At 36.2% G+C, this 15,981-nt stretch overlaps 1 protein-coding gene across 2 annotated transcripts in view; it reads left to right on the forward strand.

Moving 5' to 3' along the window:
• LOC132846486 (glypican-5-like) overlaps positions 1-15,981 on the forward strand; it is a 74,768-nt gene that overhangs the window by 1,878 nt on the left and 56,909 nt on the right. For both annotated transcript variants that reach the window (XM_060871288.1, XM_060871289.1), the window contains exon 2: positions 10,770-10,931. In XM_060871288.1, coding sequence (XP_060727271.1) covers positions 10,770-10,931 — 162 coding nt within the window. The remainder of the gene's footprint in view (positions 1-10,769; positions 10,932-15,981) is intronic.

The following is a 15,981-nucleotide window of genomic DNA, read 5'->3' on the forward strand; positions in this document are numbered from 1 at the left end:
ATTACACCCTAGATGGCATGCCAGTCCATTGCAAGCCAGATCGAACATATCCATTCTCTTCTACATGCAAATTAGCAAAGAAAGCTAATGCAAAGAAAGATCACATGCATGCATGTTATTATAAGGTGCAGAGAAACCAGTGAACTCAGAGATAACTCATGCTGATGCAGAAAGAGCATGTAGATCTCCACATAGCAAAAAGCCCATAGATTTAAAATATAATGAGAGTATACTTCCTCTGGTATCTATTATACGATCTGTTAATGGAGTTGCCAATATGGTGGCTAAAATTTCAAACAATAACTCATGATAGTAGGCATAAAATCGACAGCTGGCAGCTTACACACTATACTGATCGCTAGTTAGCCTTAAAGCTGGAAAGAGAAGTTACATGATTTATGTTGGTTTTAAGGGGTGCACGGTGGCTTAGTGGTTAGCACATTCGCCTCACACCTCCCAGGTTGGTGGTTCGATTCCCGTCTCCGCCTTGTGTGTGTGGAGTTTGCATGTTCTCCCCGTGCCTCGGGAGTTTCCTCCGGGTACCCCGGTTTCCTCCCCCGGTCCAAAGACATACATGGTAGGTTGATTGGCATCTCTGGAAAATTGTCCGTAGTGTGTGATTGCGTGAGTGAATAAGAGTGTGTGTGCCCTGTGATGGGTTGGCACTCAGTCCAGGGTGTATCCTGCCTTGATGCCCGATGATGCCTGAGATGCACAGACTCCCCGTGACCCGAGGTAGTTCGGATAAGCGGTAGAAAATGAATGAATGAATGAAAAACCTGTAGTTTTAACATGGGTATGCAGGTTTTTTTATGTCCACTGTATAAAACGTGCATATATTCAGTGCATCAATTAAAATGAGAAGAGCTATAATATAAAATGCTAAAATTAACTTTCATGCACAAGGATGCCTATTCATTTCATGCACAAGGACAAATTCACAGCCTATATATAGGTCAATTAAGATTATTATTGCAAAATTCATTTTTCATGTGGTAGTAACTAAATGTAGTTTAGTGAAGAGCTTCAGATGTTCAGATACTTCAGCTGGGTAATCCAGTTTCCTCATACCTTTCAAAAACATACATGGATTGGCTATGCTAAAATACCCTTGGGTGTGAATAAGTGTACGTGACCGCATTGGTCCATGATGCCCTGACATGGACTGGCATCTGACCACAGTGTATTCTCACTTTGTTCAGTAATCCTGTAGCAGGAAACAGATACTGAAGTTCAATGAATGAATGATAACTGTAATGCATCGGTGGATACTAACTGGCTAGCTCCTGTTCTTTCTTATATTAGCACTGCTTGCTTAAATGACCTCTTTAACTGTGGACACAGACTCTGTGACAGCTGACAGGCACAGGGCAATGACATAGAGCTTAGTCAGCTTGCAAGACTGTAGACACAGACAACAAGAAGTCTGGACCAGGAGTCTGGAATGCCAGGCATGCCAAAGTGTTTCTAACCACTGACACTGATGAGCCCTGTCACAAATAACATTTTATGCAGGGCTGTTCAGAGGATTCATAAAAAAAATTGTTTTATTTTTATCAATATTATTTTGAAGGGAGTTGGAAAGGAGCTTAAAGTTAGAGCAATACTTTCACAGTATAAGACCAATATAGTGATCAATGTATACTGTATACTGTACTATACAGTACGTATATTTAAAAATTTCGATTTCCTTTGTATGTAGTTAAATGATAAACACAAATGATTAATGTTAATCAAAGACATGAAGAAATATTTCACAAAATATGTAATGCATTAAAAAAGAAGACTTTAGAAATTGACCTGATAAAACATGGAACTGATGTTTCAAGTGTAACAAGAACGCAAGTATTTAGAGAGTCTCTCTTTTTTATTATTTCCTCATTGGCTTAAAGTATAAAATCCTGCCAACAAGGGCTTTTAATTAATGATTTTGGCATTTAGCCAAGGATAACATAAGAGCTTTAAGTAATTAATGCCACAAAGTTGCTTATCCACTGGTTTACTAAAAGTTATGATCTGTATCATTGTGTCCAAGTGAACTATATCAGGATTACATGCTGATGTGAAAAAGCCTGCACCATCCATTACTGAATGAGGAGAGAGATAGTTTTCATTGAAAACATTCTGTTTCCAATATGTTGCTTAGGGTTTCAGTCTAAGTCACTCCAAATTCTCCTATAGAAACATCATTCACATTCCCAACTCAAAAAACTGAAGGTAGCTTTATTTACATTGCTTTAGGATTGCTATGTTGGTATTCCTTCTATATCCAATAAATCTAAGCCCCATTGTAATAAAATCGACACTGCTGTGAATTACTTTCTATTAAATTTGACACCATTATGAATCATTTTTTACAACATGGCACAGGGACATTTAAAAAGATACAGAACCTTCTGCATGCACTAAATCAAACCCGTTGTGTGTTTCTGTACAGAACTGAAGTTAACGAGACTGTTATTGCTGTACTGATGGCAAAATGTTGCTGATAGAATGAGAGTAATATTAAAATTGCAATCAATATATTTGGATATCTGTAAAGCTTCTTTTTAGAGCCTCAGAGACTTAACAATTTAAACCGAGATTTTTCGTGGCATTATGATGAGAGTGGCCAATATGGGCAAAAAAAGTCATTATAAGAGAAGCAATTTTCTTTACAAACATGACATAATATTTTCTACAACTACATAGTAGTTTCACTTTGGTTTTGGGAACAAATTTGTACATGGCAACAAATCAGTCAAGCCATATTCTACAAATGAAAATTACATACAACATTTACAATGATTGAAGTATTTAATTATGAAAAAGGTGAAATGTCAATGATTGCTAATTATTTAAGGCTAATTATTTAAGGCTTATTTATGCACAGACAACTCAGTAAGATGTAATTTGTTATTTATTTCTGAACAACTGGCTGCACGATTAGTAAAGAACTCCCAGACCATTTAAAAAAACATTTTATATAATATAAAATATGTCATCATAACTAGACTTGTAAATTAAACTCATTTATGTCATCAGGGTCTACAAAGGATTGCATTTTTCATATGATCATTTTCTATCTGTGATTGTCATATGAATGACAATACACAATTTTCTCTCTACATGGTTTTATTTAGAAAGCCTATTTAGAAAGCCTGAAAGTCCCTTTGGAAGTTTTAATAATAAGTTAGATTGCACTAACAAATTAGAATATTTGTAGGGAATGTGTTAAACTTGCAGATACATTTTTGTCAACAATACAAAATATTTTACTTAGTTGTAATATTAAGTCATGTTATATAATTCTCCAAAACTTTAAGAACATAAAACACACTAATGCCTATGTTTTATAACACAGTCAGGCTTAGGTTCTTCAGTTGTTTTTATTCAAACAGTTTTTGAAACTCATTTACATTTGTATTTTGCATGCAATTCAATTCTTTTCAAAAATTATTTTTAATGTCATTCCAAATGCAAATGAACTTCTTTTATTTTGAATCTTATTTTGAATCTTAATCCTAACTAGAGGCCTAATCTCTACTTTCTGCCATGTGGCCTAAAAAAAACCTGCTTGGCTTTGTCATGGAATAGATTAACCTACTTATCTATGGGACAAACTCTTTGACACATAGACAAATGAACTGGATTGAACAAATTATTTTGGGGACATTTGATATAATCTTTGATATCAATTCAACTCAGATATGCTGTATTTGTATAGTGCTTTTAACAATGGACATCATCTCAAAGCATCTTTACAGGACTTAAGAAATATTGAAAACAAAGACTGAGGATTAGGTGAATGGAGTGACTGTGGCAAGGAAAAACCCCTTTAGATGAAAGAGGAAGAAACCTTGAGAGAAACCAGAATCAAACGGAAACCTCATTCTCATTTAGGTGACACTGGAGGATGTGATTATAAACTGTTATAAACACTGGAGAGTATTATTATTAATAATGTCCTTTCTATAGCCATATACAGTCTGACAATTGTGTATTGATTAGGAGGTTGTTGTACACAGAGACCACATGGAGATGGTAAATTCTATCTATTATTCTATCTGATATCATGGTCAAATTCCTATTTTTGTAAATTGGTATATAAAGTAGAGAGTATTTTGAAAGGAGCAGGAACCAACTCCCTTCCACCATGTAATAGAACCATGACTTTATAGAAAAAAATATTATTTCTGTTACCCTTACCTTTACCTTGCTAACTTTGCTTATTTAGAAAATCAAATAGCCTTTGGTCAGGTCATGAAAGTGGGTTTGCCTCTTTGATGGAAGTGTTAGAACAGCCCCCGCATTCATACAGCTGATCTCTGGCACTGGAAGAAAGTCTTAGCTTCTCAACTCCTATTTACTTTCCTTCAGACAGATTTTCAACATATTCTCCTTCTGCTCCCCACTTTGCTCAGTCAGCTACTTCTTACTGTACCTCTGCATGCCTTTAACCAAATGCTGAAATCAGTTTTAAATCAGCTAACCCAGTGCTCTTTATGTCTTTTTTAAGCCATTACTTAAACCAGGGCTGATCTCAGCATTTAGGCCAGTTTCTGTATATTAAGAAAGCGTATTTAACAATAACAGTACAAACCCAAGGTTAGTTTGTGATATTATTGCCCATATGTATGTATATACAGTATATACATACATACATACAAGTCTGTGTGTGTGTGTGTGTAAGAGAGAGAGAGAGAGAGAGAGAGAGAGAGAGAGAGAGAGAGAGAGAGAGATTAATATAAAAATTAATATGGTATGTTAAATGACCAGGTAAAGGTAAGGAAAGGGTTTTTTTGTTTGTTTGATTGTTTTTGTCTAGTGGAGACCATTTAAGGTCCTACACTGTGTGTGGTGTGTATATGTGTGTATATGTGCGTATTCCCTGTGCCTTTGATGTCCTGCCTGTGGTTCACATTGGAGCTTTGAGGCGTATATCTAGTTTTACTTGTTGGGCTGTATTTTACTTTGAGTATATTTTCAAAGCCCTTCTTAGAATAATTTGTAGATTTTTAAACCTAAACCTAGTAGTAGTGGAGTTTTCTTCCATGTTTTGAATCCACACTGCTTAACCTTCTATCCAAATACACCCCAAACCTCCAGCTCCCCCATTTCCTGTCCTTGGCTCAGTTTGCACACGCTCTGGTTGGCACACTGTGAGTCTTAGTGCCAGTTTGAAATAAGATAAATACTGAGGGCATTTGCAGAAAATGTAGTTTCATTGCCCAGTTCTTTTGGAGAGATGTTTTATTAAAAAACCAACAGGTTAACATTTTGAGTTGATGACCTACATCAATAGTTCAAAAAATGTTTCCTCTCTTAATATCAATAGGCTTAATATCAGTAGGCTACTTTCAATATAATGTATTCAAACTAGGGTGGAAGTAGTATATACTGTAAAAAATAAATGAATAAAATCTTGAAACAGCATAATTAGGAAAGTCGCCTGTTTACACCCTTGAAATCAATGCTGAAATACTTAAATAGCAACAATATTTGCATTACATAAAGACTGCATTAAAATGAAGAAAAAATGAGTTCTTTGCCTCAGCTCAAATATATTTTATCAGCTTTGACCCAAGTGCCATGAGGTTATGTTGACTTTATCAATAAGAATGGACTTGAATATGTGGAAACCTGACATCACACCCAAATGTGTGTTATCCCAAACTGTCACAACAAAAATAGAATTAAAATTGTACAAGATGCCTTTGTATGCTGTAGCATTGCAGTTTCCCCATCACTTGAACTAATGCCCCCTTTCTACCAGAAAGAACCGGGTGCTGGTTCAGAGTGCTGGTTCGAACTTGATTCCACTGGCGAGCCTTCTAAGAACCGGTTTGCCTTTCCATGGGCTAGAGAGCCATCACAGAGCCAAGTCTTACGTCACTGTATACAACGTTATACAGCAACGTTAGAATCTTAGTAATTTTAGTAAAATCTAATGACTCCAGTAAATAAATGTTATCAAATAGGGGAATTCATATTTTAATGGAATTTTATACACAATGGTTACAGATGACAAAAGGTTTGAGAGCTTCTGATTAATGAACACACCAGCCTTCATTTTACATCAGATAACTTATTATCCAATTATCTATATTCTTAAAATATCAGACAAAATTCTACAAAGATAACCAAATCTTGAAAAAAAAATCTTGCTTGATTTATACAATCGCACCAAAATCTTGTTTGATTTGTACCATGAATACACAAAGTAAAAAAATTATAAATAAATAATACCTATAATTAAATAATATTATATCTCTGGTCTATCTGAAAGTTATGGTTTGCGGTTTGCTGTCTGTTAACTTGGTTAATGAATTTTCATGTAACTTCATGTTTTAAATTTTACAACATGAGGAAAAGAAAGAGATGACACACACACACACACACACACACACACACACACACACACACACACACAGACACACACAACCACAACCCTTTCACTGAAATTACTCTGTATTTAGGCATGCAGGATCTTTTTGCGATTCCACGTACTGTTTTTGATGGCTACATCTGCCACGGCAAAGATTGTCTTATTAAATCTTTATACTTCTGGCCTCCTTCACCTCAGATCAAAAGCACATTGGAATTAACCATATTTGTTTGTGATGGTGTAAGCAATGAGAATGGAATTAAGCCCTAATCCAGCCACTTAGACAGTGTGGATTGGTCACCTGTGGGTGATTAGGGGTTTAGAAGATGAATGAAGGCCTGAATCAAGAGGAGCCATGGGACAGAATCAACTCTGGAGTGAACTCTTAAAAATACAATTACTAATACAATTGCGTAATTGAAATGTGTGTAAATAGTTACTGTTATTACTTATGGTACTACTTATAATGGAAAAAGATCACAGGTTTTTCGCAATATTCCTTTGGGTTGTTTTTGTCTGAGTCACTAAAACAATAGTGAGTCACTGACAATATTCATATGTTAGTTCATATATTCAATATGACAATATACAATAGTAGAATATATTTATGGAATATTTATTTTATTTTGATTGCAATTTTGGTGAAAAGTTAGGTTACTCTATATAAAGTGACATTTCCCATTTCCTCCTGCATTCTAAATGCTGAGTCGCTTGCAAACAAATGGAAACTATTTTGCAGTTTCATCCTCCATTAGTAATCGATGCTCTCTTCGTCCAAAATCTCGATCTTGGATCAAAAATGCATAACTGTTACAGGCTACAGTTATTGTGATGATCTATGTACTGTGGAGCTCAGATTAATGCACAGCTAATTTCTGTTCATGAACTGGTAAGGGAGCAAGTATTTGAATTTATACTGAAGGCATGTTAGTTTCTTCATGTGTTTATAAGATAGATAGATTTGTTCCAAAAGCCTATTTCTCAATACATTTTAATTGGGATAAAGAGGATTCTTCTTCCTTTCCTCCTTTTCCCAGCATAATAGTCTCCCTGCTGCATGCTAGAGGTAAGAAAACTGCTGCGGGTGCATAGAAAATAACCCATGGCCCTGTTCCAACCCAGTGCATGGTGGCTGGAAGTATATTCTCTAGGATAAAGTAAGTCACAATGAACAAATTGGCAATGGGAAATTCTGTTAATCCTAACAAGAGATATTTAAACATTTGCTCTTTTATAAAGAAAGGTTTATTGTCTAGGTATGGTGTATATTGTGTGCTTTTGGCTGTTGTAGGAATCAGCTAAGCCCTTTTACACACTTCCTTTCTGTTCCATACATCATCATACAGAATCAAATCCTGGTGCCTATATGGGCATTTTAACAGTATCTGATGTTGTGTCATGTGCAGCGAATAAGCAATTACCAGAAGCATTTTGCTTCAAACTGCAAAATTTGGTTATTAAAAAGTACAGAGCCTTTTTTGCCAATCAGACCAGAATTTCTTGCTAGTAAAAACTGCTGACTGATTGTTTGGCAATACAATATACAGTACTCATTTGAAAGTTTAGAGAAAACAAGAGAATACTTCAAAAACAGCTGAAATGAAAGCAAGAAGATCATATGAAAGATGGCTCATTATAGGAAGTATAAATGTTAAGTATAAGAACAAGAAAAAATAAAACAGACAGAGGTTATGACTTCACTCCTTTGGGAAACACAGCAGCTGGTGCACCCTAGATAATTAAGCCACACTGATGCGGTTGCCAGGTTATGCTCATAGCGAGAGATGGCGAGAGCTATCCACCCCTATTGTGTTTCAAGGCCAGATTTGGAATGGGTGGCACAAAGCTTGGGTCAGGGTTGAGAAGTGATAGTGAGTGAATGCTTGAGAGACATTTCTTGGGGTCAGCTTTCATTGCATAGGCTCTCTGTCCCTGTTTCCTACCCTCTTCCCTTTACCCCAATCCTCTCCCCCCTCTGTTGAGAGCCAAGGTGCTGCGTGCGATCATGGGCCTCAATTTTTGAGGGCTCCAGTATCATAGCAGTTAATTCTGTCTGTGATGTCAGTGTAGTATTTATGCCAGAATGTTGAGCGTGTGCCTGTGTGTGCTCAAAAATCTTCATTAAAGTTAAATGGACAGGATTGTCTTTTTTTTAAATGACAGTGCTGAGTCTCCCTGCTATATGATTTTAACTGTATGCATTTGTGTGCCTCTACAGGCACGAGTGTGTGTGTGTGTGTGTGTGTGTGTGTGTGTGTGTGTGTGTGTGTGTGTGTGTGTTTCACAGCACTAAGGTTTCCAATAGCGGCAAGCATTAGATCATCACCCTAATGAGGATCTGAAAATGGATATTAAGAGGGTATTTATGACTAAGCTAGTACATAAAGTCCATGATCTAATATGATCTTAAATAATGAGGACTAATTTGTATATGGAGTTTGTTGTGTGTGATTTTCAGAAAACAAAACAAAGCAAAAAATTGGAAAACTGCATGAATGAGGTCACTGTCATTGACAGAGATGGCTAAAGCTCCAGAAAATCAGGAAAAATCAGAAAAAACAGATCCAAAATCATATAAACATATAACAGGAACTAGGCATTCTTATGTCAGGTGATTAAAGAACTCAGGGATATTTTACCATCAATGAGTGACCATTGTCAGTATTTATAGAGTGTTTGAGTGACTGAAACCTGGTATGTTTATTTATTAGTCACACCATAAAGTATACTGTACTGTAGAAGAGGAAATGCATTTAGATGCTACTGAAAATGTACATACTGTATGCACTTTCAGTGAATATGAAATATGAAGCCAACTTAATGCTCCAATGATAAGTCATCATGTTGAGAACATTTTGTTTTGAGATAATAGGAAACAATAAGTTTTCGTAGTGCTTGACAAGACTTAATAAGAGTTGCCCTTGCCCTAAGCTGTATCCATTTGTTTACACAAAATCTGTTCCCTGTGACTCCAGGCTGAACCAAACGGCCATTACTCTTACTTGGTTGAAGGCATGTCTCAGGGTCTTGTCATATGACTGATTCAAAGAGATGACTCTTAGACAAATCCCCATGGAATAAAAGCAGTTATTGTTAAGACTCAGCAATTTTTCCTGGCATTTACTGAACAAGCATTTTTCAGGTTTTTTTGTTTTGCTTTGCATGGCCTGATTTATTTTGGACACTGTGCCTGGCCTTGCCTGACTTTCCCATTGCTTTCATCTGTGTTTGGCTGTTTCTCCAGCTCGTAACCCCAATAGACTTATCGATAATCAAGAGTGAGACCAGAATCATTCAATAGTGATTCTTTTAAACAATCATTCATGCTGAACATGATTTCATCTCTAATCAAGTCATTTTCTGCTTTGCCAAAATTTCTTTTCATTTTTGCAAAAGTGATGTACTTGTCTATACTAATGAAGTCAGCAATAACATGAGTCCAATATGATTTTCTTCTTTGCAGACAATACATTTTTTAAAACCTGCCCAGTACAGTATATCATACCTTTTATCTCCTTCAGCAGGCAGTGTATTAAAAACCTCTGTTGCTTCATTGCATAGTGCATGCATATTTTTACCATCTCTGGCTTGGATTCAGTACCACTCACAGTCATGTAAATGTGGTATAGGATGTGGCATTGTGCCAATATCCTCCAGTTTTGTGATGGAGAGGCTTAAATTGGTCAGTTTTCCAGGTGGTGTATGCAAGTGGACTATTTGGATTACACTGAAACTAGCCGTGCCATTATAGTCATTTAAAAATATTTTACTTACTTTATCTCATGAGGGGCACAGTGGCTTAGTGGTTATCTCTGGAAAATTGTCCGTAGTGTGTGATTGCGTGAGTGAATGAGTGTGTGTGTGTGCCCTGCGATGATTTGGCACTCCGTCCAGGGTGTATCCTGCCTTGATGCCCGATGACGCCTGAGATAGGCACAGGCTCCTCGTGACCCGAGGTAGTTCGGATAAGTGGTAGAAAATGAGTGAGTGAGAGTGTTATCTCATGATATCACATATAATCTGAGTAGCCTACTGATTCCTGTAGCATTCAAAGATAAAGCAATACTAGAAAATATTCCAGGGCACAATATACACTACTCTACTATGTGCAAGACTCTTTGTAATAACAATATTTTTAATTGGTCTTTTAAGGTATTATTATTACAGTGTCAAAGGTTGAAGGCTGGTTGACCCTCTTCCAGTGTATACATACTGTGTGCAAGTATCATATGTGTATATTGGGTTGCACATATGTGTTGCACATATATTGGGTTGCACATATGTGTGCAACCCAAAGCTCCAGAGGAGATGACACTGCAGTTGTATCAGTTGTACATTTTACCCATATGTTACATGTTATGTGTATTGAAACTGGACACTAAATGAACTTTGTTTCTGCCAGATGTGAACCTGTTGGTGTGTAAACATGACGGGCCATCCTGCTGTACTCGTAAGATGGAGGAGAGCTACAAAATGGCAGCGGTGAGGGATACTCTGCAAAATATCAGGTCATACAGCTTCGAACTCAAATTCCTGCTCTCAAGCCAGGCTGCTGCCTTCCAGGGTATGAATGAATGAAACTAATTTGAAATAGAGTAGAACCAATTACATTTTATTAACAGTCATATGCCAGATCATTATGCGTATACATGCATCAGTTAAGGGCACAAGCAATATATTAAGGACTATATTAAGCATTTATAGATTTAGATTGGATTTATATTGAAAAAATTAAATTAAATTCTAAAAAGGAAGATTGGATATTTTGATGTGCACTTATGTTGCATGTTTGCATAGTTTAAAATGGACTTAAGCGACTGAAATTAAAATTTAAAATTACTCCACTAAATCAAACACTCATAATTCATATAACAGTTAAGAAATAAATCACATGGTCCCTCATCAGGCCAGTAACAGTTTTATCATTAACCAAATAAAGCAGATGGATGCAGAATGCTTTCTTTGTTTCCATGTATTTTCAGAAAAACCAAGTGTACTACTGTTGTGTGACTAATGTCCCGGTTATGTTTTGAGACAGTATGGGTGGTTTACTTTACTGTGTCTGTTTGGTCTAGATATGGTCTAGACTTTTTTCCTCCACATCACATTTTTTAATTCTAATGGGGAACATCACAGGAGAGTCAGGATTTATGGCTTTTATAATAAATAGTGACGACTGCTAGTAAAGTACATATCTAATCAGAACATTTGTGCTTTTTTTGTTCTGAAATGCTTGCTATTTGTTTTTAACCACCCCTAATACATTTTGTATTTAATAACACATTTTTCCTATTCCAATGTCCAAAAACAAAGGCTGTGTATTTCCTGTGGGACAGTCTGGACAGGAAACTTTCTGGTGTTGGCTTGTTCTGTGCCAGGAGCCCTTAAGCATTAGAGCATCTAATCAGTAATTAAAGCAGGCTTTAATGAGTCAGCTACTGTGACCAGTTGGTATCTGTTTATTCCACTGGAGTGGAGAAGCAAACACAAATGCTGTGTATACAGTGAAATACATATTTACGAAAACCCTCAAGTCTGTTCAATTTAATTTCCTTTAACATGGCCTTTTTATTAGAGCTCAGACAGAATCATTGTTAGTTCTCATGAACTAATGATGCAGCAAGACACAGCTGGTCAGTAACAGCTGAGCAGCCAAAGTACTTTTAGTCTTCTAAAATGGGAGGACTTTGTATACAGGGCTGTAATTAAGCTCCCAAGTGGTGCAAATGTCTAAGGTTTCACCCAATCATTGGGAGATCATGAGTTCTAATCCTAATAATGCTATAACCAACTGTGGCTGGAAATCCAAGAGAAGTGCAACTGGCCCTACAGTACTCTATGAATGGAAAGAACTGCCATTGTCCTTCCCCAGTTGATCATAACAATATTAATGGACAATGTGATACCAGACTGGTAGCTGTCATGGACAACATGCTTCATTTAGTATTACAGCAGCCAAGAACACAGGACTTATATACACAGATTCTATACATATTGTATATTTGCCCATATTATACTGATATTACATTCTTAATAATCATAATTTATCTATATACACACAGACACCAATACACAAACAAGAAAAGGCAAGAAAATAATAGCATTTTTAAATACAATTAAAAAAACATCTTGTGATTAATAAAAGTTAAGACTGTAATTCTATTGCATTTTTTCAGATGAAATCTCCCACTAAATCTATTTCACTGCTTAGTAACTTATGGACTACCTTTTTTCTGATGTTTGGTAGAGAAAAGCTATTGCCAAAAGCAGTTGTCCCCAAAAACTTAATGAGCTGTTCAGTGTTCTGTCACCTTCTGTTTACTTTGGCAGCATAAGCTGGCTACTACTGATGCTCACTACACACCCATTCATGTGTATCCAGCTCTGCATTAGTGAATGAATGCTGAACCATAATTAGAGCCGCCCTTCGTCACAGCTCCAAACCCCCCACCCAAACATGCTCTCATTCAATCTTATAAAGATTCAAAGACTCACACAGGCGGCATTTCAAAGTCAGACACTAACAATCATGAGAAGACAATATACTCCTATACTATTTAACAGAAAGACTAAATGAGTACTGAAATACCCTGAGGGTGGAGAGTATGTTTTGAGAACTGCATCTGTATCACATATTAATTAAAAGGATTCTGGTTTGATTGTTTCACTACTGAAACTAACCTTTAACTTTGCTTATTGTTTACCACAGGATATTAGCTTTAATGAGGTGATGCTACAACCTCCACATTCTGGAAGTCAAATGGAATGAACATCGTGGCATGTAATTATATTTTGGAAGTTGTCTCATGAGGGCATACAGTAGATGCAGCAAGTGAGCAGTTGCAATAGTTTTTTGTCATAATTTTTGACTCATTCAGTAACAGGTTTGATGAAGGTGAGGGTGGGTGTAACATGAAGTAGTGAGAGGCAGGGCACAAGTAAACTCAGCATGGTGTTTAATGGAGTAAATCATCACAGTCTGTAAATAGGGTTGATACACATGCAGGTAGTGTTAAGAAGATAATAAAGCAGGGGTTAGAAAACAGGAAACACAGAAATAAGGCATGAATTTAACAAACTTAATGCAGAATAAGATGCCACAAAAGACATAAATACCAGGTTTTCATTTCAATCAAGCAGCAACCACATCTTAGTCTACTGAAAGTCAATACCACCTGATAAACTGGTGGTTGGCTGGAATGAAAAACTGCACAGATGCCAACCCTTTGCGGATAAGATTGGACATCCTGAAATTGATAGACAAATTTAGGTCTGGACAGTGAACAGATGAGTGCAGTCAGTAAACATAGGATGGGGTGGAGACAAGCCTCACAACAAAAGGCACATGGTCAATGTAATGCTGGGGTAAGAGAGGGGAATTTGTGAGAGGTTGGTCCATCTTTTGCCACATTTCTACCATTAGGCAAACCATAGCATGCTATGCATATGCTGAATTTGGTTAAATTACTCTTCTTTTCTGTCTGCTAAGCAAGTCAGTATTTAGCCAGTTTTTTCCCTTTTAACCAAGTTAACCAATTTGCCATTAACCAATCAGGCTGGTTTCACGTTTCAAATGGTTTCACATTTATTTTGTTTTCTGTCTTTATAGGCTTTAACATAATGGTGTTTTACATGGTGTGGAATACCATTGAGAATTTCTTTCCAGAAAAAATCATGACTCCTTGTCTATCTATCTATCTATCTATCTATCTATCTATCTATCTATCTATCTATCTATCTATCTATCTATCTATCTATCTATCTGTCTATCTGTCTGTTTGTCTACTGTTATGTGACTATATTCATCAAACATTACAGTATGAGAAAGCTTGGGTGTGCTTATAGCTATTAAAACAATCTTGCTGTGTCTCCTGTTCAATAGTTCACCCTCTAAGTGCAGCATGAAATATTCTGCTTTATTACTTATACTTCCTTCCTTCTCAAGCCTGTTATTGCTGTTCATACTTTCACAGTTTACATTATTTGATGGGAAACTGACATGTCCTTGACCAAGATTTGGCTAGCACTCAGATTCAGATTTACAGTTACATTTGCAATTGCATATTACAACATCTACCAGACATTCTTATCCAGAGTGATTTACAGAAGGTCACTGAGGTCACTGTCAATAAAACTGATTTTTTACAGAGCCATGCTTTTTGTGCTGTTTGTCTTTTGGGGATGTTAAGGGATGTAATGGGAGCTAAAGTAACAACAAAATCTCTGTTTATAAAGATACAAGAAAGCAGATTACCTGAAGATAGATTTAGTTAATCTATAGAGTTGCATTTGACCTAATTCAAATGATTCATCTATGATATAATACTATTGCTGCTGATATTGTTCATGCGCTTTGGTGGCGCCAACCTCTTGGATATAATGTAAACCCTGAGAGACCACAGCTGTTATTGTTAGGCATGTCATAAATTGGTACCTTGTTATTCACATGTCAAACACAGCCAAGAGGTCAAAGGAAAAGGACTGCGGACATTGTTTTATCTCTCTGTGGACATCTGTAAAAAGTGTGTTTTTAATGCTTAACCAGACAACATCAATGTTCTTTAAAGCATCATAGGCTTAAGATTATCTAAGATAGACAACATGCACTCTGTAAAATCTCAGTTGTCATTGTCCTGTAATTCTTTTGGCAAACTGTAGCTATGTATCTTGTATGCAATGTTTATTATGTTTAAATGTTTTAGTTGGGACACTGCATGACAAGATACATAATATATAAATATAATAATAATAATAATAATAATAATAATAACAACAACAGCAACAACAACAATAATAATAATAGTAATAACATCTTTTAACACCCCTGGCAGATTAAGAATTATGCGATTGATATTCCTTCCTAGACTTTAGAGTCCATTATTAGTCATAAGAAGATTTAAAAATACAAAGCATCTTCCACTAAGAGGTTCTACTATTTATAATTCTAACTTTACAAATGATGTTTTTTATTTATATTGTTTATAAATAAACCTTATGTAATTAAAACAATTAATTCGCAACTATTTCATCTCATTTAAATAAATGCACCCCAATTGTATATCCAAATAACTGAGCCATTTAAGGTAGTTGTATATGTACCGTAAATTGTGGAAAGTGGAAATAGAAGGCAGTGAGAGTGTATGGTTATAATATAGGTATCATATCAACAACCACTTGGCTTTGTAGGAAACCCTCACACCTCACAGACATTGTGACCGCCAAGAACAAGCAGAAAAAAAAAACACTCGATCACCGTCATTGTTATTCTGCTCTTTCCCTCTTGTCCTCGGCCCCAAACGCATGACTTCACAAGTTCAGGAAAGCAGTCAAATTGAATCATGCTAGTCTCATCTCCCCTCCCTTGGCAGATTGGTCTTTCTCATACTTATGATTTGGCTAATTGGACTCGCCATGTTGCTTCCTGTGTGAAGCTGGAGTGAGTGATCCCAAAGAGAAAAAAATACAGACAGACAGAGAATGAAGAATGAGGGAATGTAGTGTTAAAACTGGTTCCACCCTTATAGTCCTTTGAGATTTTCTGTCTCTCTCTTGTTTCTGAGAAAAGAAAGGAAATAAAAAATAGAGAGGTTTCTCAAAATTCTGAATTTTTTTGT

The sequence above is a fragment of the Tachysurus vachellii genome, chromosome 1 (assembly GCF_030014155.1).
Source record: "Tachysurus vachellii isolate PV-2020 chromosome 1, HZAU_Pvac_v1, whole genome shotgun sequence".
Lineage (NCBI taxonomy): Eukaryota > Metazoa > Chordata > Actinopteri > Siluriformes > Bagridae > Tachysurus > Tachysurus vachellii.